The 26,736-nt window shown below is 39.7% G+C and overlaps 1 protein-coding gene across 1 annotated transcript; it reads left to right on the top strand.

Moving 5' to 3' along the window:
- The first annotated feature begins 8,257 nt into the window (after positions 1 to 8,257).
- LRRC66 (leucine rich repeat containing 66) lies at positions 8,258 to 15,267 on the top strand. The gene is made up of 5 exons (XM_069977614.1): positions 8,258 to 8,340; positions 10,969 to 11,382; positions 11,748 to 11,917; positions 13,966 to 14,308; positions 14,928 to 15,267. The coding sequence occupies exons 2-5, from the start codon at positions 11,214 to 11,216 to the stop codon at positions 15,263 to 15,265; spliced, it is 1,020 nt and encodes a 339-aa protein (XP_069833715.1). The 5' UTR covers positions 8,258 to 8,340; positions 10,969 to 11,213; the 3' UTR covers positions 15,266 to 15,267.
- Positions 15,268 to 26,736: the final 11,469 nt, after the last annotated feature.

Below are 26,736 nucleotides of genomic sequence, written 5' to 3'. Positions count from 1 at the left end.
CTATCATTTAAACAAACTTCTGACATGTCATATCGACATGCCAGAGGTTTCTGTCGGTCGGGGTCCAGTTGCTGAGACTCCCACCGATCGTTAGAATGAAGGGGCTGACATGCACAGTAGCTCACACTCTGCCTCTTCATCTGTGTCTCACTGCTAAAGTGGCAGTCGACTGAATTATAATGGAGCCCTATAGAACTTCCAGTAATTGCTCTACCAGAAGTTTCATAGGGTTCCATTATAATTCCATCAACTGCTACTTTAGCAGTGAGACAGACTTGAAGAGGCAGACCAGGAGCCACTGCGCGTGTCTGTCCCTTCATTCTAACAATCGGCGGAGGTCTTAGCACCCGGACCCCGACCGATAGAAACTTCTGACATGTGGCTATGACATGTCAGAAATTTGTGTAAATTATAGGTACCCTTTAACCGTCTCATAAATTAGAAATGACACTCCATGTAAACTTCCAGGACATTGCAGCAACCTTTCGGTCAGGGAGTGTATCACTAGGACGTATCTTTATTGCACGTATAGGTGACCCTAGTAATCATAACAGGACTGTGAAATCAAACTCTATTTTTTCACTCCGTCTCCAGATCAAACTTTGACTACTTAATGAATGTCTTATTTTATAATAATGAATAATACTAAATGTACTGCATATAAATATGCAACATATGCATTTAGTAAATTAGTATACAATGTTAAAGGGGTTTTCTAGAAAGATACCCCTGGTGTCCCTCCATACCTACTGGACCGAAGTTTGGCCTTGTTTATTATTTTAATGCACAAGATTCGCAGAAGCAGAAGGCACAGTTTTATGTTTCCCCAGAAAACCTATTAAATAATATTTTAAAGGGGTTATCCAGGATATAAAAACTACAGCTATTTTCTTTGAAAAAAAAGCAACACCCCACACCTTCAATGGAACGGAGCTGCAAACCCAAACTGAGGGTAAGAATGATGCAATTTATGGGAGAAAGTCACCTTGTTGTTCTGAGCCTGGATTACCCCCTTTAGGCTATGTTCACAACATTAAAATAAAATGCAGTGTGAAAGGTGGAAAAATTGTCAGGTTTTTTTTTGCAGAAGTTCATGCTCATTATTTTGATGGTCATAATCAGTTACTGCTGTTATTGTACACTGTGCGCATTGCCGACCTATTTCCTATTGACTATAATAGAGCACAATACTACTTTGAAAATTCAGCTGTATTTTTAACTTATAAATACCACCATATTTTGCTTTTATTTTACTGTTTGTAAACATAACCTTAATATTTTTAATTTAAATCTGGAATAGGTACATTTCATAAAACTACCCAAAACTGACTTCATAGATCTAAAAAATTTATATATTAGAAGCTTTTTTATACCCCCAGACTTAAGTTTATAGCGGTCTACAAAAGAGCCCTCTTTCCTAGGGCAGTTATCTAAGAAAAAGGCCAATATTGCCCCATATAATAGGCCCAGCAAGCGGCTAACAACATTTTTTGGCTGATTGCTTCATTTCAAACAATATAAACAAGCCTAGTTTGCGACTTTTTAGATATGCATGTGTTTTTTGTTAATGGCACTGAGATTATGTGAATCAGTATACATTCAGATACTTTCTATCACTTGTAGGCCCTCTAGATTTATTCTAATCTAAAAGTGTCCATTCACATTAGATTTTAACTGGAATGGCCAGCTATCTAGGGGCTGCTTTACACAGTCCGATTGTCTGCCATGAGCTAAAAATGCTCATTTGGCAGATATTCAGCCCGTGTAAAAGTGTCAGCGATCAGCCAAGGAGCAGGAAATCGCCCGTTCCTCGGCTGTTCACAATGTAATGTATTTAAATGGCCACACGAACAATACAGGGATTGTTCATGCAGCCTGGGCGCTCAATTAATGTAAGGGCACTTGTAGACCTTTACTTGTAGAAAGTCCCAGAGTGTGTGAGGAAAGAAGGAATGGCGTGTTGGATGTCAACATGCCCAAAGCTCTTGTTTCAGGGAAAGGAAAGTTGGAACCAGTAGTATCTGGCAGCAACAATGTTCCTCCCACACATGGCATAATTTTGCGGGAAGATTGCTTCTATGTAAAGTGTACCACTAACATTAGATTCTAAATTTTTACTGACACCAAACCAATTCACACCAATTCACACTAGGTTCACACTGAGTGTTTGCAATCCGTTTTTTTCTTAAATTTTTTGCAAAAAAACGGATGCATTTGTGTGCATCCATTTTTCCATTGATTTCCATTGTAAAAAAAACCCAGATCAAAACGGATCAGTTTTTTTTTGACGGACACAAAAACGTAGCTGACACTACTTTTGTGTCCGATCAATCCATTTTGATCCGTTTTTTTTACAATGGAAGTCAATGGAAAAACGGATGCACACAAATGCATCTGTTTTTGCAATCCGTTTTTTTAAAAAAAGGCATTGCAAAAATGCAGTGTGAACCTAGCCTTATCAGGGTTTTTACATTATGTTATAATGCGGGATGCAGATAATCGGTGTAAACAGGTTATTTCTCTGAGGGAGTAGCCGCCCTGTGGAAAACACCTGCATTGTTAATAGGCGTGAAGTGGTACAAAGTTCTTGGAGAATTATATGGTTAGTCTTTAAAGGTATATACACACAGCATTCTTTTCATGTGTATTTCAGCCTGTCTTCCATGCTGAAATATGCATGAATGTCATGCATGTGATTGGGGTTTCCTCGTTCGGGTTCACATTGGATAATTTACATCCACATTGTGGAACATAGTGAGGATTATACCTTTGAGCAGGTCAGATCATTGTGCCTATCAGGTGCCCATCTGCAGCTGAAAGTCAAGGCTCCCCCCCATATGCCTACACTTGCAGTGGTTTATTTTGCATTAGCTAAGCCTGGAGATATGAGATGTGTGTTATTATATTTTAGTAGATGATGACCATCATATGCATCTAGCTTATTCATTTAACACATTTTACATTTGAATTTTCTGTTTCTGTTAAATGGATGTGTTTTGCTTCATTTTAGCAAGACAGATTTGCCTTTCTTACTAGAAACAGAAAAAAAATCAGTTGGGTTCCCAGTGGTTGGGCATAGATGGCATTTATCGTTAACCCTAACATGATATTCAGAAGTTTGGCTTGGAAACACTAATCTCTTTGACCTTAACCAATGTGCACTAATAAACCAATACAGTATTATATATGAGTGTGTGCTGCTGATGCTAAAATATTTATTTGTGGTATGTCAGAACTTGAGTGTTTTCCAGATTGCTGTATAAAAAAAATAAAAATAAGTCTTGTACATAAATGCACTGTGTTGTATGTTTGCTTTATTTCTTAGTGAAATTATCTTCATTAAGGCTGGGTTCACACTACGTATATTTCAGTCAGTATTGTGGTCCTCATATTGCAACCAAAACCAGGAGTGGATTAAAAACACAGAAAGGCTCTGTTCACACAATGTTGAAATTAAGTGGATAGCCGCCATTTAATGGCAAATATTTGCTGTTATTTTAGAACAAAGGCTGTTATATTGAAATAATGGCCGTTATTTACTGTTATATGGCGGCCATCCACTCAATTACAACATTGTGTGGACAGAGCCTTTCTCTGTTTTAATCCACTCCTGGTTTTTGGTTGCAATATGAGGACCACAATACTGACTGAAATATACGTAGTGTGAACCCAGCCTAAAAAGGACCTGTAGCTAACTAAACATATACTATAGATATCGCTATCATCCAATAGCTAAAGGTCCCAAGGCATTTTATACTCATGTCGCCGAGGGGGTCTCCGAGACTCCACTGACTGATGATGTGGGATCGGGCATGATGGAATATCACTGCCCTACCCATTTGTTTTCAGCTAGATAATCTGCCAGCAGAGCAGTCTGCCTCTGCCTTACCCCTCCCCTACCCGTAGAGAACACAGGAACATTCGGCTGTGCCAAACATCATTATTATTATTGAAAGGACATGGCCTTTAGATATGTGGGTTTATAGTTTGACAAATTAGTTAAAGGGGTAGTGCGGCGCTAAACAATTATTCACTAAATAACACACATTACAAAGTTATACAACTTTGTAATGTATGTTATGTTAGTGAATGGCCCCCTTCCCCGTGTTTCCCCCCACCCACGCTAGACCCGGAAGTGTAGTACTCTATACTCACCTGATCCGTGTCGACCCCCGTCCGCCATCTTGCGACAATGATGTAGTCTTCGGGCGGCTGGCTGAACCGCTCCGACCGTCCCTCGTGCTGGCCGCCCTCTACCGCGTCATCAGCTGCTCAGCCGCGATTGGTTGAGCATAACTGTGCGAGCAGCTGATGACACGGCAGAGGGGGGGCCGGCACGAGGGGACGGGTGGAGCGGTTCAGCCGGCCGCCCGAAGATTACATCATTGTCGCAAGATGGCGGACAGGGGAGGTGAGTATAGTGCACTACACTTCCGGGTCTAGCGTGTGGGGGGGGGGGGGGGAACACGGGGAAGGGGTCCATTCACTAATACAACATACATTACAAAGTTGTATACTTTGTAATGTGTGTTATATAGTGAATAATTGTTTAGCGCCACACTACCCCTTTAATAGTCAGATTGGCTTGATTTTAATATGAGTGACTATCAGGTGATGGGTGTGAATGATTTATATTTAGGGGTATGTACGCCCCTGGCTATTTAATCACACCCATCACCTGATATTCACTTTCATTATTACACTTAAGTTCACACTCATCTGTCTATTTACTGAATTGTCAGACAAATAATGTACCCACGTGTGTCTGGATCGGAAAAGGTGTAAAAAATGTGGGTAATCAGCAACCTCATTTAATGACTCCTCATTTGAGCTTTGGATACATGGTGGTTTTGGCCATGACAGGGGTAACACAGCCAAATATCACTGTGTCGCACTGTGGGGATCACGTTGCATTGCACCTAAGGTTAGTAAGTAGGGTCATGTTGTGATCTGTAAAAGGCTGGATGGATTTCTTGCGTCTGCCGAGTCACAATGCAACCCCATTTACTTACAGTAGGTGCAATCCAGTCCAATCCACACAGCGCAACATGGCAAACTTTAACCAGGCCAAGATCGCTGTGTAGCCCTAACCTAAAAGGAGTTGTCATAACTGGGCAACTCCTGTCTTTATGTCATATTGCCTCAGGTAGCCTCACATTTGTGCCATCAGCATGCATGGGTTTTTTGTTTTTTTTACTGTGTTTTAGACAAATTAGCATTATTTAATGGGACTAACCAGGGTTCAGGATTTCTGACATACTGTCTTCAAGGAAAACACATGGAATATATTATGTCATTTATTACAAGATATTCATGCACATATTCCCATTCAAATGAATGGGATGCACATTGCCCTCATTATTTGCCAGAGTACCCAGCTTTGGGGTAAATAGCCATTATAGATAGGGTTTCGGTCTCCCCTATAGGACCCACCCCTTTTAACCCAACACAGTGTACTGACATATAATGAAATGTAGCACATGTGACTTACATGGTTTATTGAATATGCTGTAAATATGAGCGTTATCATAGTTAATAAATAGCCAAGGGAACCTCTTGCTATAATCGATCATAACTTACCATTTGTAGGAGTACACTTATGGTTACCATACATACGTATCACCCAAGAATGCTAAGAATGTGACTGGGATTAGCATTGGTGATCCTGTATTCCATATTTACTATACTTCTCTCTCTCTCTCTCTCATCTCTCTCTCTCTCCTCTGTATATATATATATATATATATATATATATATATATATATATATATATATACACACACAGTGGTACCTTGGTTTAAGAGCTCACAGTTTTTCAAAATTGTGACTTGGTTTAAGAGCATTGCTTTGGTTTAAGAGCTCCCTGTACTGGGTTGAAGTGCGGGTGGAGGAGGGTCATGGTCTGCATAGCGGGGTCTACAGCCCTGTACTCTGACCCAGGAAGTCTCCCTCATCTCTCAAATCATAGCAGATCCACTTCAGGCTGGGGCTTGCATTAGGTGACAGGACTGTGGAGGTAATCTCTCCATAGCTGTAACCCCTCTCTCCCTGGACAGAGAGTACTGCAGTCATGTGCCCACACATCTGCCCTGTTCATTCCTTCATGCTCCCTGCAGTCTCTGTTAGTCCTTGTGTTTCCCATCCTCTCCATTACTGTACAGTAACTTACAATATCACATATTTCTGAATGTTTTTTTCATCTGTTTACATGTTATTCAGAATAAAGAGTGGATTTGGATTTCAAGTGCGCTCCTGGAGCAAATTATGCTTGTAATCCAAGGCACCACTGTATGTGTGTGTGTGTAGATATATATATATATATTTTTTTTTTTTTTTTTTTTTTTTTTTTTTTTTTTCACTGTATCCTGATAATAGGGTAAAACAAAGCTTGCCCGGCATACAGGAAATGTGCTTCGCTATAAATAGCAGTCCAATATCATTGACCTGAGAAATACAATAGTAATATTCCAGCCCTAGTATACAGCTGTGATGGTGTCATTGCCAAAAATTAGAGAAATGTTAATATTATTTCTGCTGTTGGCCAATCTTACACTGGCTAACCCGGCTCCTTATCTTCACAAGACTTTAACCTTGAACTTTTATTGTGATGGACATTAAACTACGTGGAAGTAGGATCACGTCACAATTAAAAGATGTATTGCAATAACTTTCACCTTTGTACATTTTAACCTGTTTCTAGAGGACACTTGCTCCCCCTCCTGTATCGGACCCTGCTTGATTGACAGCTTCGGCTGCTGGTGCTTGCAGCGTTTCAGGAGCTTGGGAAAGCTTGCACAAGAGAATAAAAGCACAGCTGGACAGATGAAAGGTACCATGTGTCTCCCTGACCTAACAGCTGTCTAACAGTGTCAGCAGGTTAGCAACTGAATTACAGCTGACACTTTGGGCCATATAACATTGGGGTACCTATCATTTAAACAAACTTCTGACATGACATAGCGACATGTCAGAAGTTTGTGCCGATCACGGGTCAGGGTGCAGAGACTCCCAATGATTGTTAGAATAAAGAAGCAGATGGCTCCTTATCTCTGTCACACTGCTAAAGTAGTAGTCGATGGAATTTTAATGGAGCTCTATGGAACTTCAGGTAATCGGTGTACTTCTGCCCCTTCATTCCAGCAATCGGCAGGGGTCTCAGCACCCTGACCCCGACTGATACAAACCTCTGACATGACAGAACTAAGACATGTCAAAAGTTTGTTTAAATGATTGATACCCTATAAAGGGGTCGCCCCGGAAAACTGAAGGTTTTCAGGCTTGGACCCATCTCGAAGGCACTCGCTCAATTATGACAATTGCAGTGTGAATGGTTGCATGATGTTAAGGCAGCATTGTATAGCCATTGGCCAATGCATGTGGGATTGGGTTTGCACTTATGAAATGATAAAAACAGAATACCCGCCACCAGTCCAAGGGTGGAGGAAGTTGGACTCCCAAGATGGGACTAAGGGCCCTATGCCACCGGACGATAATCGTTCAGATTATCGTTAAATCGTTCGAATCTAAATGATAATCGTTCGTTTGAATAGCAGTTAACGACTAACGACCGAATGAGAAATCGTTGATCATTTAATAAGACCTGGACCTATTTTTATCATTGCTCGTTCGCAAATAGTTTGCATTGAATAAGAAGTCGTTTGGTCATTCGCAGTAGTGACGAACACAATAGCGACGACAAAACGACCACAAGAACGATCATAAGTAACGATTATCTTTCCATGTAAATGGGCGAACAATTTCAGGTCTTTCATAATAGCTGTCGTTTGGATCGTTTATCGTTAACGATTATGCGAACGATAATCGTTCGGTGGAATAGGGCCCTAAGTCAGAAGCAGAGCACTGACAGTGAGGAAAGGCAATACCTTCTTGGCCTTCAAAATCATAGGGCCTTGCTGGGTATATTTTCCACCATTGCATATGTAAACAAGGCACAAGACTATTACCTCGTTCACCTCCGAGGCGTTGTACCTCTGCTAATAATTACCTTCCAGTTTCTGAACTTTATTAGTTGAAACTATGTGATTGAATATTAGATGTCTTCATTCCCAGTCATTGTTGTAGACTTTGTCCAGTAATAAAACATGTAGGAGGGAAAGTGTCCTGTATCCAGCAGATATTCTAGAGACTGGATACTGACAATACCAGAGCGGGGAAACCTACAATTCCCCAAGCTGCTTCTAATTACTACAAGACTTACCGTTGACTGACCAAGTTTCTAATATATTGATAGCAGGAAAATGAAAATAGCAACACAATCCTAATTACTCGGTTACTTTGGTTACGGTTACTGTTACTGTGGACGGAGACTACAGCGTGCAGGTATTTTTAACCTTAAACTTCAGCTTTCCTGGATATAGATATTTGATATGTTATGCTGATTAAGCTATTAGGACAGGCAATGGAGCTCAAGTCTGATGAGTTATATGTTAAATACTTCTGTAGGTTATTGAGTGAACAGTATTATTAGGAAATGCTATATTCTGTATATCAATTAAAGTATAGGTATATTTTGGTATTTAGTGTTTGCATGTGTAATGTAAAAGCAGCAGTGTAAATGTCTGTGTAACATCATCTATATGCACGCAGCTGCCATCATAGCACCGAGCCCTGCCCTGCTCCACCCAAGCTGCCTGTCATCGAGAAAATCTACAACTTAACATAAAGTTATATTGCTAGACTGTACTGAGCATACATATCTTTTCAGAAAAATCTTTACAGTTCAACAAAGACCTATACAATTCACAAAATCTGCTTTAAAAGGGACTATCAGCATACTTGCTGATATGTATCTGCAGTCGCCTACCTCATCTTTCCAGTGCCAGTCTTGTTATTGTTTGTAGGTCCCTGCCATTTTGGAGAACCATTTAATCCGAATGAAATAGGTAAATTAGCTCATCTGGAGTACTGGAGGTGTCTCCCCCCCCTGGAGTACTGGGGGTGTCTCCCCCCCCCCCCCAGTGCACCGTTTGGCCCACCTGCCACCTTCTTCTGTCATGGCTGGCTAAAGACCTGCCTGCTTATGCATAGTTAAATATGAATAGTAGGCATGACCGCAGTTGTGTGTGGTGTGGGGGGGGGGGACGAGAACTCCAAACAAACAAATTTACATATTTAATTTGGATTAAAGTTCTCCAAAATGGGCGTGACCTACAAAGAAAACAAGGTTTTTTGCTGATAGTTTTCCCTTTTAAGTGTATGTCCACGCCCTGCAGTTTGTCTGCAGCAGATCTCCAGCTAATTCAAAATACATTGATTTGTTATGGTGCAAAAACACTGAAGAATTTCTCTAATTGTTCTGCAGCCGATCCACATGTGTAGTGGTACCCTAAAGGGAAAATTGCATTGAAATGATCCCCTGATATGCACATGTACGAAGAACCACCTCTGATGTACGGAATTAAAGGTCTCCATACAGCACTGAGACAACCTTTGAGATTTATGTTCCTTAGAGTTCTACACAATATTCTAAGCAAACAAATGGTGAAATCAGTTATATCAGTGTTGAATGCTCTAATTAACTATTCAAATGCAGCTTGTCAAAGCTGACAGCTGCATTTGAATAGTGTATGTGGCCCCCTGTCTCTGGTGTCTAGTGGGCTATCTCCCCCCCCCCAACCGCCCCCCCCCAACCGCCCCCCCCCCCCCCCCCCCGATCGTGGAGGGGAGATTCCTTGTAATGAGCCGGCCTAGGGCTCAGCGGTTGGAATGACGCTGATCCCGGCTCGGCAACCTATTTAGATGGTCTGCAGCAGACCATTATAATAGAGCACCGATCTGATGGATCATTGCTCTATTATATACACAGCATTGAGCTCAATGGGAGATCAGTGCTGTGTATATAGAAGTCCCCCAGGGGGCTTCTAATTACTGTTAGTAAAAAATAAAAGAAAGTGTTTTTATTAATAAAAAATCCCTGTTTGAATCACCCCCCTTTTCCCATTTTATAAATAAAAATAAATAAATAAACAAACATGTTTGGTATCGCCGCATGCATAATCGCCTGATCTATTAATTTGTCCCATTTCTAATCTTGTACGGTAAACGGCGTAAGCGCAAAAAATCCCAAAGTGCAAAATTGCGCATTTTTGGTCGCATCAAATCCAGAAAAATTGTAATAAAAAGCGATCAAATAGTCGCATATGCGCAATCAAGGTACTAATAGAAAGAACACATCATGACGCAAAAAATGACACCTTAAACAGCCTAATAGACCAAAGGATAAAAGCGCTATAAGCCTGGCAATAGAGCGATTTTAAGAAACATATATTTGTTAACAATGATTAGAATTTTTTTACAAAGCCATCAATAAAATAAAAGTTATACATGTTACATATGCGTTGTAATCGAAACGACTTGAGGAACATATATAACATTCAGTTTTTTCCATAGGACACACGGCGTAAAATGAAACCCCCCCAAAGAAAAAGAATTGCGTTTTTTTTTTTCAATTTCACCACGCATATAATTTTTTTCTGGTTTCGCAGCATATTTTATGGAAAATTCAGCCTATCATTGCAAAGTACAATTAGTGACGCAAAAAAAGGGCTCATGTGGGTCTGTAGGTGTAAAAATGCAAGTGCTATGGCCTTTTAAGCACAAGGAGAAAAAAACAAAAACGCAAAAAACGAAAATTAGCTCGGTCCTTAAGGGTTAAACACTTCAGTAAGCCAACAGCACAGTATAACGGTATGATGAAGAGATTAATACAACAACACATTACCATTTATTTAAAGGATGTAATGCTTAGAAGTCCCTTTAACGTTTGCTACATCGGTATTGTCAGAAAATCTAATCTATCCTTGTCAACTATTTACATAAACTGTAAGGCAAAATTTTAGGTGTACATTAGTATATTAGCAGCTATTTTTTTCCTCCAAAATATTACATGTCAGTTTAGTAGCTTCAATTTCAATATAGATCCTATGATTTTGTTTCTACTTATTTAAGGTATCATGGGAAGTTTATGGCTATTCTTGGTTGACATCTTGTCTACTTAATGGATTCTCTAAGAGGACAGAAATCCAAGCCCACCTCTGGATGTTTCTCTGGGATAACATGTATTCATATTATTGCACTTCAACTGGAATCACTGATCTTGATGGTATAGAAACAAGGCAGCAAAAAAGTACCTTCTTGGCCCAGTTTACCAAGATTGCAGAGGACCATAAAGAAGATTGACTTGAGCAATAAACATGATATCATCATTACATATCCAAGTTTTTCACAAATTCTTTTCTTTGGAAACATTGAATGTCAGTAATAATTATATCTCAGTGGTTTTAGAACAGAAGTGGGAAACAGCTTTGCCTTCTTTACGTACTTTCTGGATTGACCGGAACAGGCTTACCTTGGTTCCAAAAGGTAAGACCACATAGCATAGTGGCAAATGTTATTATGTGCCGTTTTATTGAGTTTACAATTTAGGCTGGATTCACAAGTATTATAAGTCAGTATTCATAGCCAAAGCCAGAAGTGGAAAAAACACGGAGGAAAACTGTTTTTGGATCCTTTCCTAGTTTTGGACCAAATCTGGACCAAAATGTTTATCTGAGTGCTTTTTTCTCTTTGTTCTAGCGATTGGTGGGGGGTCTTAACAGCTGCCAGAATATTTGATGGTCTAAAAGTCTGTGGTATCCTGCCTATAATTGATTTATATCATATTCTAATAAACATACTGTACTGTCAGTGAACTCTTTACTAACATCATGTCTTCTTTTCTATGTAAGGCCTTGGGAGACTGCCATCTTTACAGACATTAAACTTATCTGCCAACAGTATTGTACGGATACAGAGAGACGACTTTGCCAACTGCACCCAGCTCCACAACCTAGATCTGGGAAACAATAGAATTTACAAAATAGACGCAGATGCTTTTAGAGACTTAAGGAATCTACAGGTGATTGCCTTCTCATAAAGTACTATACAAAGGTTTTTATTCTGCAGGTTTTATGTTGCTGATTAATGCCATGTATACTACAAAGAGAAGAAGGAGTGGCACCACAGGGCGCACATAGTGTAATCCGCAAACTGTCAAAGAGGGGGTACAGGTGGTGAGAGAATTGCATCTGATGCGGTCATGCTACGAGCACGGCACCGCTGGGCGCAAGTAGATTAAGCTGTCCACTGCCTTCCCGACTCTCCGGTCTCCCGGAGCAGACTATGAATGAAGCAGGTAATACGATTTGAGGTCCACAAGTAGCAAGGATTTAGGTGTATACCAGCGCCTATGCACCCGAATCCTTGCTACTTTTGGACCTCCACTCGTATTACCTGCTTCATTAATGCCATGTAGATCAATCTACATAATTCACTGAAGACAGCATGAAATCTGCATTATTATACCACAATAATGATCATTTAAATGAGAGGTCACTTATTATGACATGGACAAAACTGTCTTTGCATCATACTAAAGCAGCTGAATGATGCAAAGTGAAAATAGGATGCATGTCATATAGGAAGATACTGTATATAGTACACGCATCAGTTTCCTCTTCCGGGCCAGTTTAAGTTGTCTCAACTAAGGGCCCTATTAGAAGACCTGACACAAGACCATACGGAGTAAACTACAGTCATACCTCTGTTCTCGAACTTAACCTGTTCTAAAAGGCTGTTCCAGAACCGAGCAGTTTAATAACCGGGCAGAGATTTTCCATAAGAAATCATGGAAATACATATTTTTTTACACTCCATGGGTCAGGTGCAGAGAACCTGGCCCACAGAGTATAATGAGTTAAGTAGTGATGCAATAGCATCACCACTTACCTCCTCTGGTCATACAGTAAGCAGCAGTGCATTGAACACTGGCTGACTGGCATACTGAAACGCCAGCAGCAGCAGTACAGACAGGGCTCCCTCTAGAGCAGAAGTTTTTTGCCGCTAGCTGCAGCAGTACAGACAGGGCTCCCTCTAGAGCAGAAGTTTTTTGCTTTTGGACAGGAAACCTTGTTTAGAGGAGCAATTATTTTTTTGATAATAAAGGGATTCCCTGCTGTAAACAGTGGTACCCTAACTCCTCTGATAGCTGTGGGCTGAACAATAGTTTAGCCGAAAGTTATCTCCCCAAGTTTTGTTCGGATACCGAGCAAAGTTCGAACTAACAAAGGACCAAACAAAACTTTGGAGGAAATGGTTCTAGAACCGAATTGTTCACTGAGGTACCACTGTCCAGAGCAGGAGAGGTTTTCTATGGGGATTCTCATAGAAAGCCTCTCCTTTTCTTTAGTGTTCCTATCTTGGCCAGAGATGTCATCAGAGAGGACTGTGTCAGCAGGGCCGTATTAGCAGCTGCTGCTGCCCTAGGCTCTAAACCTGATGTCCATCTCTTTACTCTCCAATCAGCATCAGGATTTTCTAGTTCTGAACATTATATTGATATCTGATCAGTCTTAGGCCAAGTTCCCACATTTACTGTACGTCACCACATGCAGCTGAAACAGACCCTCATACAGTAACCAATAGGTGTATGGCCAGCAATCCTGGTAACAGCACATAAATACTGGGAAATGAGAGCGTGGTTTCAGCCACAAACATTTCTCTACATGTAGGAACATTGTCTGAATCACGTTTTTCATGGTTTTTAACAGCTTAAAAAACCGCCATACCAGACCTTACCAATAACACCATATTCTCCTCCCCTATCCTTTAGAAAATACACCAGATTCAATGTCAAGTCTGAACAGGGAGGTGGTAGACTAAAAAAAAAAAAAAAAAGTTTCCTTCCTGCCCTAGGCACCGGACCACGGGCGCTTAGTGGTAAATACGGTCCTGTGTGTGTCAGACTGAAAATAAAACATTTCCTGCATGACATACAGCAGCTAATAAGTATGGGAAGACTTTAAATTTTTTAATAGAAATGAATATAATAAACTTGTAGAAATAAATAAACTGAGCTTATATGCCTTTTACAGTCAATAATATATGGTATTTGTTTGTATTTTTCAGATTTTAAGGCTTAGTAACAATGCATTGGTCAGCATTACTCCACTGGTCTTCTTGTACGGTCACATTTTAAGGGCAGATATTGATTTATCTTACAACCGCTGGTCTTGTGACAGTAGGATTCTGCCTTTGAAACAATTACTGACATCTCTGCCTATGGGTATGAAGAAAGACTGGAATATTACGTGCAATACACCTCTGTCCAGGGCTGGAATTCATCTGCTTTCCATAGACGAGAGTAATGGACCCTGGGAATTACCTGTGCACGGATATATGTACGCTAGAAGAATTATAGTTAAGAGATTGGAAAATAGGTATCTGCCTTGTAACATCACAGACACAACTGGTATGTGTTTTTAAAAAATTGCAGGCCCAAGTTCATAACAATCGTATTATACTATATAACATAAAAGGAATTTACTTATCATTCTATCATACTTTTCTATCTGCATCAATACAGGTTTTAAGTATAGGACAAACTCTATTGAGTTAGAGGGGTCTTTGCATCAAAAAAATACAAAATGCAGTTCCTAGGTGATCATATGATTGTGCTATGATTGGGCTGGAGAAATTTATGGCCAGTCAGGCATTTCCTTTGCAGCGGACGTGGCAGGGAAGAAAAAGTATTACATGGCCATCCATGTATTAAACGACTGCATCTAATCCAGGGGCAACTATTACATGTTGGCTCTCTATTCTGGCTGATAGGAGGGGGCCTTGCTATGATTATCATATAACCTGTGGGTATATGAATGAGGAAACCTTATTTTTTAAATACTTGTCTATGTTTTAAGGCAATTTTTGCTTCATTCTGAATGCTAAGATTAGAAGTAGAATGATCAATATACTTGATAAAAGTATTAGCTGAGCATATCACAACTAATTGATAATAGAAAAAAAATCTCTTTAAGGGCCTTAAAGTAAAACTGTGTGATAGAATTTATTTATGTGCTTGTGTGTTGCAGGATTGAATGAAGCTTTTTGGTGGACACCACAGGGTATCCTTTCCAGAGAATCCTCAATAACAAACTACTACATTGATGCAATGAATAACCTAATGCTAATAGACCCCAACTATACTCATGAAGGGCTTTATATCTGCATTGCTGACATGAAAAGAATTGTGTACCAGGTACATATCCAGACCAATGCAGGAAAAACCTTAATAAGGAGGCCGCGTGATACACAACTATTGAACGCCAGAATACGGACAGATGAAGACTTTGCACGAGCAGTTGTCCTTTCTGTAGTCATCTCATTTATCTGTGCCTTTTACTGGGTGTATTCCTTAGACCCTTCTTGAAAGGTTATGGAGGAAGCTCTGCAAATCCAAAAACTCAAATAAAAATACGCCAACAGAGGCATATGACAATGAAGGTTTTTCTGAGGAAAACGTATCAAGCCGACATTCTTCTAATGGTCCAGGTAGTAGTTGGCAGTTCATGTGTCCAAAGCCAACCCTTCTAGTGAAAGAGATTTTGAAGAACCAGACAGTTCCAAATATGATAACATCACATATAATGAAAGAGAAATCTACTATAAGGAAGAGCGGTGTAATCTTGATACTCAGGTCCCTACAAGTAGTGAACTTCCGGAGAGGAGAACTGGCATGCACGAAGATGTACAAGCTACAGGGAATTCACATTCATCAAACTCAAAGAAAGTAACATGGGCAAGCAATGTAGAGGGTAGTCCTACAGTCAACCTTAAACATGTAATGTCATTGCTAAAGCCTATTAATATCATAGTACCTGAGAATACAGATCATCACGATCAAAACATCAGACCAGGTACTATTCTTCCTAAGAAGAACAGAGGGAGTTTTTCATACAGCACTTCCTCAGGTGAATCAGAGTTTTGGGATGCAGAAGAAGTTATAGTAAATTATGTGTCTACACAGCAAGTTGGAGCTGCAAGTGATGGACATGTTATTTTTACAGTAAACCTCCGACATGTCATGTCTTTATTGAAACCTATCAATTTTTGTTCCAGAATCTACTACAAATCCTGCAGTGGCTACAAACTATTATGAAGGCCTCTCAAATAGTTCTTATCAGTTCAAAGACAGTACCCAAGACTATGAGAGTAATTTGTCCGATGATGGGTCAAGTAGCTCTGTTGAAGATCCCAGTTCAGAAGAAGGGTATGCAATCACTAGAAGAGCAACCACAGACAATGACAGCTCTAAAGTAAATATAAAACATGTAACGTCTCTGGTAAAACCTATAAATATAGTTGTTCCAGAGTTTACAGAATGTGACATAGTAAAGAGTCCTACACGGAAGCAATTCTTTCCTATTGTTTTACAAAGGGATCCTGAATACAGAATGGAAAACATTTATGATCAGCATTTCCAAAATAACACACAATCTGGAGGAGTAGATGATAAGTCCCACAATACATCATATCACAGCAGTTCATCAGATGATGGGTCCATTGATTTTGACTACAGTTCCGATGAGGCGGTTACATTGAATCCTGTTTTGCTCCCAAAAAAGCAAGTATCATTGAAAACCAACATTGATACCAGTCCTACTGTGAACCTTCGACAAGTCATTTCTCTACTGAAACCTATTAACATCACAGCTTCAGTGAGTGACTTAGAAAGAAATCCTTTACAGGAAACATTTCACCCATCTAGTATACCAAGACTACCAGAGCAGAGAATGGAAGAAAGAGATAATCTTTACAATAATTATCCAGATATGAAACAGTCACCTGTTATACCAACATACATGGAAGGTAAGGAAACATCTTCGGACAGCAGTTCTTCAGAAGATGAATCAAGGGAACATCACAGTTCAGATAGAGGAAATCTAATTCCTCATATTTTGCTTCCAACATGGACAAGAAAGGAAGACAATGTGCCTACAGTGAACCTACAACATTTAATGTCTCTTGTAAAACCTATTAATTAATCATTCCTGAATCTAAAATTATGGATCCTGGAAAGAAACCTGCAGATATAAGCTTTATCCCAACCAGTGTACCTAAATATCCAGAGCACAGGACTGAAGATAGTCAACTTCGTGACAGCAGTTCATCTGATGATGGGTCAGAATTTGATTACGATGACAGTTCAGATGAGGAGGTTAAACTGCATCCTGGTTCACCTGTAACAAAGCAGACATCATGGACAAGCAACACTGATTCTAAGCATACAGTGAACCTTAAGCAAGTCATTGCTCTCCTTAAACCCATTAATATCATAGCTCCAACATTTGACAATGTCATGGGAGGTAGAGATAGTCTTCTTTACCAGTCTCAAGAACTCAGAGATCACCCGTATGATCCAAAATATGAACACAATTTTGTATCATCAACAAGACCAACAAATGACATGGGAGGAAAGCAGATATCTTTGGACAGCAGTTCATCAGACAATGAATCAAAGGAGGATGAAGAGGATCATGGTTCACGTGAAGGAAGTATAATTCCTCCTATTTTGCTTCCATTATGGACACGAAAGGAAGACAATGTGCCTACGGTGAACCTGAAACATGTAATGTCTCTGGTAAAACCTATTAATATCATCATTCCTGAATCTAACATTATTGATCTGGGAAAGACACCACAAGTAAGCTTTATCCCAACCAGTCTACCTAGATATCCAGAGCACAGGACACAAGATTCAGGTAGTCAGGATTATGACAGCAGCTCATCGGATGATGGGTCAGAATTTGATTATGGTGATAGTTCAGATGAGGAGGTTAAACTGCATCCTGGTTCGCCTCTAACAAAGCAAACATCATGGACAAGCAACACTGCCCAGGCTACAGTGAACCTTAAGCAAGTCATTTCTTTACTAAAACCCATTAACATCATAGCTCCGAAGTTTGAAAATGACATGGAAGGTAGAGATATTATCCTTAACCAGTCCCAGGAACTTAGAGATCAGCCATGCAATCCAAAATATGAACACAGTTTTGTATCATCCACAAGACCAACAAGTGATATGGAAGGGAAACATACATCTTCAGACAGCAGTTCATCAGACGATCAATCAAAGGAGGATGAGGAGGACCACAGTTCAGATGAGGAGATTAAAATAATTCCTGTTTTCTTTCACCAAAGCAAGGATCATGGACAGGCAATGTTGATACCAGTCCTACGGTGAACCTTCGACAAAACATTTCTTTTAAAACCTATCAGCATCATAGTTCCAAACTTTGAGAACAGAATAGGAGAAAAGGATACATTTCTAACCAGTCTCAAGAACTTAGAGATCCAGAATACGATCCAAGATTTATATTGTCCACGAGACCAACAAGTGATATGGACGAAAAGCAGAGATCTTCGGACAGCAGTTCATCAGATGATGAATCAAAGGAAGATGAAGGGGGTGGCAGTTCAGATGAGGAAAATAAAATTCCTCCTGTTTGGCTTACAAATCAACCAGCCCAACAAAAAGATATCCCTACAGTGAATCTTAAGCATGTAATGTCTCTGGTAAAACCTATTAATATCACATTCCCAGAATCTACAAAAATCGATCTAGTGAAGAGTCCTTCACAAACACAGCTTATCCCAGGCAGTGTATCTCAATATCCAGAGCACAGAATGGAAGAAATAGAAAACCTATATTATCATAAAGATATGAACCTTCATGGAGAACCCCAAAATAAGCCATACCATAAAGACCAGAGCTCCCCTATAAGTCCTACGCCCTCTGTAAGTGATGGGGACGGAAAGAAGGCTTATTCGGACAGCAGTTCATCAGATGATACCATAGAGGCCAGTTCAGATGAGGAGGTTAAAGTGATTCCTGGTTTTCTTCCAACAAAGCAAACATCATGGACAAGTATTGATGATGTTAGTCCTACAGTGAACCTTCAGCAAGTCATTTCTCTTCTGAAACCTATCAGCATAGTAGTTCCAAACTTTGACAACAGGGTGGAAGAAAATGATAATCTTCTTAACCAGCCTCAAGAGCTTAGAGATCGCTCAACTGATGAAAAATATGAACCAAGTTTTATATTGTCCTCACAACCAACCAATGATATGAAAGGGAAGCAGACATCTTCGGAAAGCAGTTCATCAGATGATGAATCAAAGGAGGATGAGGAGGATCACAGTTCAGATGAGGAAAGTGTAATTCCTTCTATTGTGATTACAAAAGAAACAACTTTGGCAACACAAGAGAACATTATCCCTACAGTGAACCTTAAGCATGTAATGTCCCTTGTAAACCTATTAATATCACATTCAAGAATCTACAAAGATTGATATAGTGAGGAGTCCTTCACTGTTGTTCCCAGACAGTATATCTCAATATCCAGAGCATAGAATGGAAAATCTGTATCAAGACGCGAACATACAGGGAGAACCAGAAAATCAGCCGTACAATAAAGATGATAAAACTCCTGCTCTCCCCATAAGTGATGGAGAGGAAAATAAGACATTATATGACAGCAGCTCATCAGATGACACAATGGAGGCCAGTTCAGATGATGAGGTTGCACTAAATTCAGGTTTGCTTTTAACAACACAACCAGCTTGGACAAGAAATGGAAATGAAAGTCCCAAGGTGAATCTCCGACAAGTCATTTCTCTGTTAAAACCAATTAATATCATAGCTCCAAACTATTCAGTAACAGAACCAGTTGGAAATACTTTAGAAGAATGTTTTTTTCCAACTGGTAGTAGCAGTGAAGCTCTTCTACCATCCGCTATACTTACAAGTAAGCAGATTTATTACAGCAGTACATCAGAAGACGAGTCAGATAGTGATCATGCATCAGATGAAGAAATTATCGAAAATTCTGATTTATTGATAAGGCATGCCACATGGACACCCAAAGAAAATGTAAGTCCAATTGTGAACTTGAGACGTGCAATGTCTCTAAGACCCATTAATATCATAGTTCCTGAATACACTGCAATTGAGAAATTGCAGAGTCCTTCACAAAAACATTTTTTTCCAAGCGTTATACCAAGAATACCAGAACAACAAATTGAAGATATGCAACTATCTACAGAACCGCAATATCAATCACACAGTGCAAACGATAAAGCCCTCTCTAGTCCAACAGAATATAAAGAAAGCATACAGAGAATGTATGACAGCAGTTCATCAGAAGATGAATCCAAGATGGGTCACAGTTTAGATGAAGATGTAATGTATTTGCCTACAACAAAAGCAGCAACATGGACAAGTAAGGACGTTGTGCATTCAGTTAACCTTAAACAGGTCATGTCTTTGCTAAAACCTATTAATATTGTATCTCCAGAGCCAGTGATTGATATAAAGATGTACTATCCACATGGTTATCAGTATATCGAAGAATATAGTGGAGGTGAAACTCAATCGCAAGATGTAATCTATGAAAAACATTCTTCAGACATAATCCCCAGAGCCACAAAACATGAAAGATACCAAGAGATACCTTATGACAGCAGTTCATCTGAAAATGGTTCAGAGCAGGAAGAAGATAACAGTTCAGATGAGGGTGGTGGGATGAATTCTGATTTACTTGTAAGGGAAAATGATACATGGACAAGCTTGGAAAGTATTAGCCCAAACGTAAATCTTGGATTTTTAATGTCTCTAGTGAACCCTATCAACATCAAAGCTCCAGACAGCACAGTGACTGAAGCACTAAGACGTTTTCAGGAAAAGTATAATGTCCAAGTGTGTAGGCATCAAACAGTAAACCAGCTAGAGAATACAACACTAAAAGATCCTTCTATAGATAAACCCAACATTCCCAAGACAACCATAGATGAGGAATCCAAGCACTTTGTGTATGAGCCAGATCTGGAGTCAGATACCAGCAAAGCAAATACACAGCTGTTAACATGGAAATATGAGGAAATGCCAACCCTAAGGTGAACCTAAAACATACAATGTCTCTCCTAAAACCCATTCATATCATAGCCCCAGATTACACTTCCACCATGGATGTGAAGAGCCATGAGCGGAAATATATTTTGAACATATATCAACCAGACGATAGAATGGAAGATGCAGACCCATACAACCGTCACCATGATCAAGACAACAGATATCATACAGGCAGTTCTACAGAACAGCTATGTAATACAAGTTGTAAAGGCCTCAATAGTTCAAATTCAGACATAGCAAATAGTTTCTACAAGAGAGAGGACGAGCCACGTGATATCAAACATTCTGTTCATGTTACACCCAACCAGGCACCTTTAGTAAGACATTACAGCACAAGCCCCAAAGTAAACCTCAAACATTTAATATCGCTATTAAAACCTATTAACATTGTAGTTCCAGACACTACATTGACTGATACTGTAGAGAGTCCTACAAAAGTATTATTAGGAGATCGACTGTCACATAATACTGTATCTGAGTATTTCACCGATACCATCAATGATAGTTCATCAGATGACGGCTCATTCTTTAGCTTTAGTCGATCTAACTCATTATCAGATGACTCTGAGAAGATAGATATTGCCAAGGGTAAGGAGGTTGGTGTCATGGATATTCAGTCAAGTAAGAGGAGAAAGGAAATAGGCAGAAGTAAGATTTCACCACCAAGAGAGTACAATGTTAATGAATTACCTGAAGCAAGTGGGAAAAATGAAGCCATAGACGTTGCAGAGGGTGGATATGAACCTAATAAAGGAAAGGATGTTTTTCATTGGTTAAACACTAATACAAACGACGAACAAAACTATGAATTTCCATCTGGCAAAAATCTTCCAACAAAAAAATCTGAGCAAGAACCTGTGTTTGACCTGAATTCACACAAATGGACTACAAGGACTATTGTTATAAAAGAGACATTGACCACATCAAGGCATGAATCTAAGACATTTGGGAACAGCACTTTCCTCATGCCAGATTTGGGTGAAAGCAGCACTGATGGAAATCTAATAGATTTTACCAGCAATGACTTACCACCTGAACTTGATGGAAAAATACAGAAGGTGGTTTCATCCACAGTGGACCATTCTACGTCAAAGCATCATGGGAGTTACTTTACAAATAGAAGAGTTTTTGATGCATTTTCTGAAACCTTTAAAAATGAACAAAGCTAAAAAGGAAGTAGGTTCCACCACCTTAATATTAAGGTATTAAACGTAAAAAATATGTAAACTATGATTTTTACACAATTTTTTAAAACAAAATCTAAAAAAGTGCAGACTTTCTCTTTCAAATTCTCTGATGCTAGGGCAATGCATATCAATCTTATGTAATTATGATAATTCATCACATACAAAGACCACTGAAGTGCGAACTCTACCAGGATCCACTAATGTAATAAAACTTTCTAAAGATTCCTATAGTTGGAGATATGTTGGTTAAGCAATGATCATAGGGGGGTGATTAGTTTCCTGACTTTGTTCATTGACCACTGCAGTCAGCCTCTTCCTGGCCCGGGAAGCTTATATAGAATATTGTATTTTTTGTACAGCAATTGGAGATGACATTTTGGAGATAAAATGATTGTTTAAAATAAAGCTGAGTTTTGCACTTTTATAGACATTACCTGTTCCCTCCACTATTCAGAAGTGCAGATTTTATCTGAAATACAATACAATACATCTTCACAGATACTGGTTGATAAACTTTCAGCCATAAATCTAAATAATTCTAAAATGGCAAAATGTGTGATGGTCTAGGTCCATGAACCTAATTTATAGTATTCTTTTTTCCCCCCAAAACGTATTTTCTAAAATTTTACAAATTTGTAGAGGGACAGGAATGGAGAAGGGAGGGGCATTGGAGACGATGAATGAGTCCTGGAAAGACCATGAGGGAGATTTATCAAAGGGTGTAAAATATAGACTGGTGTAACCTGCCCACAGCAACCAATCACAGCTCAGCTTTTATTTTTCAGAGCTGAGCTGTGATTGGTTGCTGTGGGCGGTTTACACCGTGCATAAGTTTCTACAGTAAATAGTGAACTGATGCATGTACTGTGACAAAATAGTCCAAGATGTAGTTCCCTTGATGGTACAATTAGGAACTTCAGAGTATGGAGAGATGAAAAGAGGGAGGACTTCAAAAGAGTAATAAGATGTTTGTGAATTTATCAGTAAATTATGTGCCAATAAACATATGTATGACTGGAGATACATACCATAGAAGCAGGCCTTTTTTGAGGTCATTTTTTTTAAAAAGGGGAGCCAATCATATTTTCCTATTCTCTTTTCTACTGGTTGACACAAACTTGTGCAGTTTTCCCCTCTAAGGGTAGCTTCACACATACCGTATCGCAGCAGATTCTCAAATCTGCTGCGGATCCTGTACGTCTAAACGCACCCTAGAGGAATGGTATTGCTAGCAAACAAGATGGAGGATTTACCTAAATGTCATGGAAAATGTGAAAGGGAAAAAACACAAGACACTGTTCTGGGTGGCCTTTTCATTTATGGGGCCCTTCTGTTAGGCTGGGTTCACTGCGTTTTTGCAATCCAATTTTTTTTTTACAAAAAAAGGATGTGAAAAAATAAATGCATTTGTGTGCATCAGTTTTGATTTGTTTCTCCACTATAAAAAAATCAGTTAAAAACTGATCCGTTTTTATAACTGACACAAAAATGAGGTTGACTACATTGTCTGTTAAAACAAATCAAAACGGATGCACACAAACGCATCCATTTTTTTCATCTGTTTTTTTTGCCCAAAAAATGGATGAAAAAAACGGATTCCAAAAATGCAGTGTGAACTTAGGGCCCTATTCTACGAGAGCGATAATTGGCCCCATTAGGCCGATTATAGCTCGGTGGGAATAGAGAGAACGATCAGCCGATGATCGTGTCATCGGTTGATCGTTCATTTAGGGCCAGACCTAAAATCATCGGTCCCCCACCGCGCATCGCTACGGTGGAATAGCGGTGCGTGGAGGGCGACCGACGATTTGAGAAGCAGCACCATGCTTTACCTGTCCGGGCTTCTCCTGCGCTCCGTCTTCCTCCCTGGGTCCTGCTCACAGCATCAGCAGCTCCGGAGCGGCCTGACGGAGCAGTCAGACCGCTCAGCCAATCACAGGCCGGGACCGCCGTGGCCAGTGATTGGCTGAGCGGTCTGACAGCTCAGTCAGGCCGCTTCGGAGCTGCTGATGTGCCGCGGGACCCAGGGAGGAAGACGGAGCGCAGGAGAAGCCCGGACAGGTAAAGTATTGCTGCAAGGACATCAGTAATGATGTCCCTGCAGCCCTTGCTTAACGATCATCAGGGCCATGGAATAGGTACAGTAAACAATGTATACAAACACCAACAAAGAATGGCTGAAAAAAAGTAAACTGCACCTCCTGATAGTGAAAAAAATATATCTTTGAAATCTTTATTAATACATAAATGCAAAGGGACAAACAATTAAAATCATTTAAAAATACACACATGCCGATTCACCGGTTCTAATCCAACACGGCGAAAACTGACCTAACATGGACTGATGCACGGAGCAGCAACAAAAATCATACAATAATACCCAAAAAATATTATAAAAAAAAGAAATGTGCAAAATTGCAAATGATAAATCCTAGAAACCACCAAGATACAAGAAAAATGATTTAAGGCACTGGGCCAAGGATAACCTGAAGAAATATCGAATGCAAAATAATAAAAGTATTAAGTGACTGCTGCCACTCCAAGTTAGGTCAGACCAGAAAACCCCACGCGTTCCGTCACTTGAAAATTAATGATGCTCCTACTATAACAACTGTGTTTCAGTGGTAAACACAATAAAAATATTACAACAGTTAGTGTTCTTCTAATCCAAATGGGCTCCCTGCAATTTAGGGCTGGTTGAACACTTGAATGGGGGGGAAAACATGAGAATCACATAGGCTAAATGTGTCCTCTCCAACAGTGGTAAATCTACAAAGTATATATAAAAGTGAGCCCTATGTATTTGATAGTATTGTATATCTCTATCTACCACCTGCAATCCTGTTAATATTTTCATAAGAATAACTGAAGGATGTCTCTAAACAATCAAATATCAAACTTAAAGTCACTCTGTACCCACAATCTGACCCCCCCCAAACCACTTGTACCTTCGGATAGCTGCTTTTAATCCAAGATCTGTCCTGTGGTCCGTTTGGCAGGTGATGCAGTTATTGTCATAAAAATTTACTTTTAAAATTGCAGCTCAGTGCCCTACGGGCGTATCTGTGCCCTAACTTTGCACCACCCCTCCGTCCCTCCTCCCCGTCCTCCTCATCATTAGGAATGCTCCAGGCAGATTGCCCATTATTCCCCACCTGTGTTACCACAGCACATGGGCTGCATCGTTAAGACACCTGTGCAATGTTCAAATAGAAGTAAATGTTCCAGTGGCATTCCTAATGATGAAAAGGGCGGGGAGGAGGAACGGAGGGGGTGGTGCAAAGTTAGGGCACAGATACGCCCGTAGGGCACGGGGCTGCAATTTTAAAAGTAAATTTTTATGATAATAACTGCATCACCTGCCAAACGGACCACAGGACAGATCTTGGATTAAAAGCAGCTATCCGAAGGTACAAGGGGTTTGGGGGGGGGGGGGGGGGTCAGATTGTGGGTACAGAGTCACATTAAAGGGAATGTGTCATCAGAAAATTACTTGTTGTTTAAATCAGGGTTTTATGTTAAACATGTATTTAAGAATTCTTGGTGGTTTTTTTGGGGTTTTTTTTTGCTAATTTTGATTTTGCTATCTATATTATAAATACTCCTAAAATTGAAGTTTTCATTCTGACCACGAAAACTAACCTCTTTTATCACTTCTTAGAGCTCAGCCCTCAGCACAGGTCACAGGGCATGCCTAAAAAATGTCCTCATTCATGTGTAAAGGTTCTGAACAAGACTAATATATGTATATCCATGGGGTTTGCTGTAAAGCATACCTCTAAATGCTGTTAAAAACAGCTCAGGCAAGATGGCAGCCCCTATAATAATGTACAAAAATAAATAAAAATTTTGCAGTTTAAAAATAGAAATAGATTAAAAAAAAAGAACACATTTTAATCTCTAATCATTAAAAAAAACACACATTCACTCTAAAGTGATCTTCCCTTTTTGTTAAAAAGCAAGTGTTAAAATTCCCTGCAGTTCCATCACAGGGAATAATGAAGCATTACACAGTACTTAAAGAGGTTGGCCACTTTATAGTAAAATTGCTCAGTGTACAGTATTAGTAAGTGTACTCACTGTATATACTGACAGCAGCTCCCTGTGTACCCCATAGAGCTAAAATCAGGCTCCTTCCTTTCAGGCTGTTTTTTCCTTATGGAGCATGGCCCCACCTCCCAGTGTCCTCCATAGGCATATACAGGCTCATTGATGGACAATAGGGGAGGGGCATGGTCACATGCTCCTCCATGTCGGCAATCTTGTGGACAGAATCACCACAGAGCAGGGCAGCACAGCCTGGAGGAAGGGAGTCTGATGTTAGCTCTATGAGGTACACAGGGAGCTGCTGCCAGTAAGTTATGTGAGTACTAAGTATTAATACTGTACAATGAACTGTTTTACTATAAAGTGGCCAACCCCTTTAATCATTGAACTAGGAAAAAGTACATATACCTAGACACTGTAATTTATTTAGTCTTGTAAAAGTTCTTTCACTCTCCAAGTCCAAGGAAGAGAGAACTTACAAGGGTAAATTATTTGATAGCTGATTCATTAGTTTCAGGTTTGGTGAATCTTACTGCAGAGTTCCTTAACTCTACTAGTGACACATAGCATGTATGTCTGCAGCCATGATGAAGGATTAATCCCAGTATGTCACACTCGTTGCCCTTACACTGAAAGTACAAATCACACGAGAACAGAATTCACAAATATAGTTTATTTGTGGGTACAATGGAACAG

The sequence above is a fragment of the Dendropsophus ebraccatus genome, chromosome 7 (genome assembly GCF_027789765.1).
Source record: "Dendropsophus ebraccatus isolate aDenEbr1 chromosome 7, aDenEbr1.pat, whole genome shotgun sequence".
Lineage (NCBI taxonomy): Eukaryota > Metazoa > Chordata > Amphibia > Anura > Hylidae > Dendropsophus > Dendropsophus ebraccatus.
Note: the sequence above shows the minus strand (reverse complement) of the source record. Positions and strands in the feature narration are given on the sequence as shown.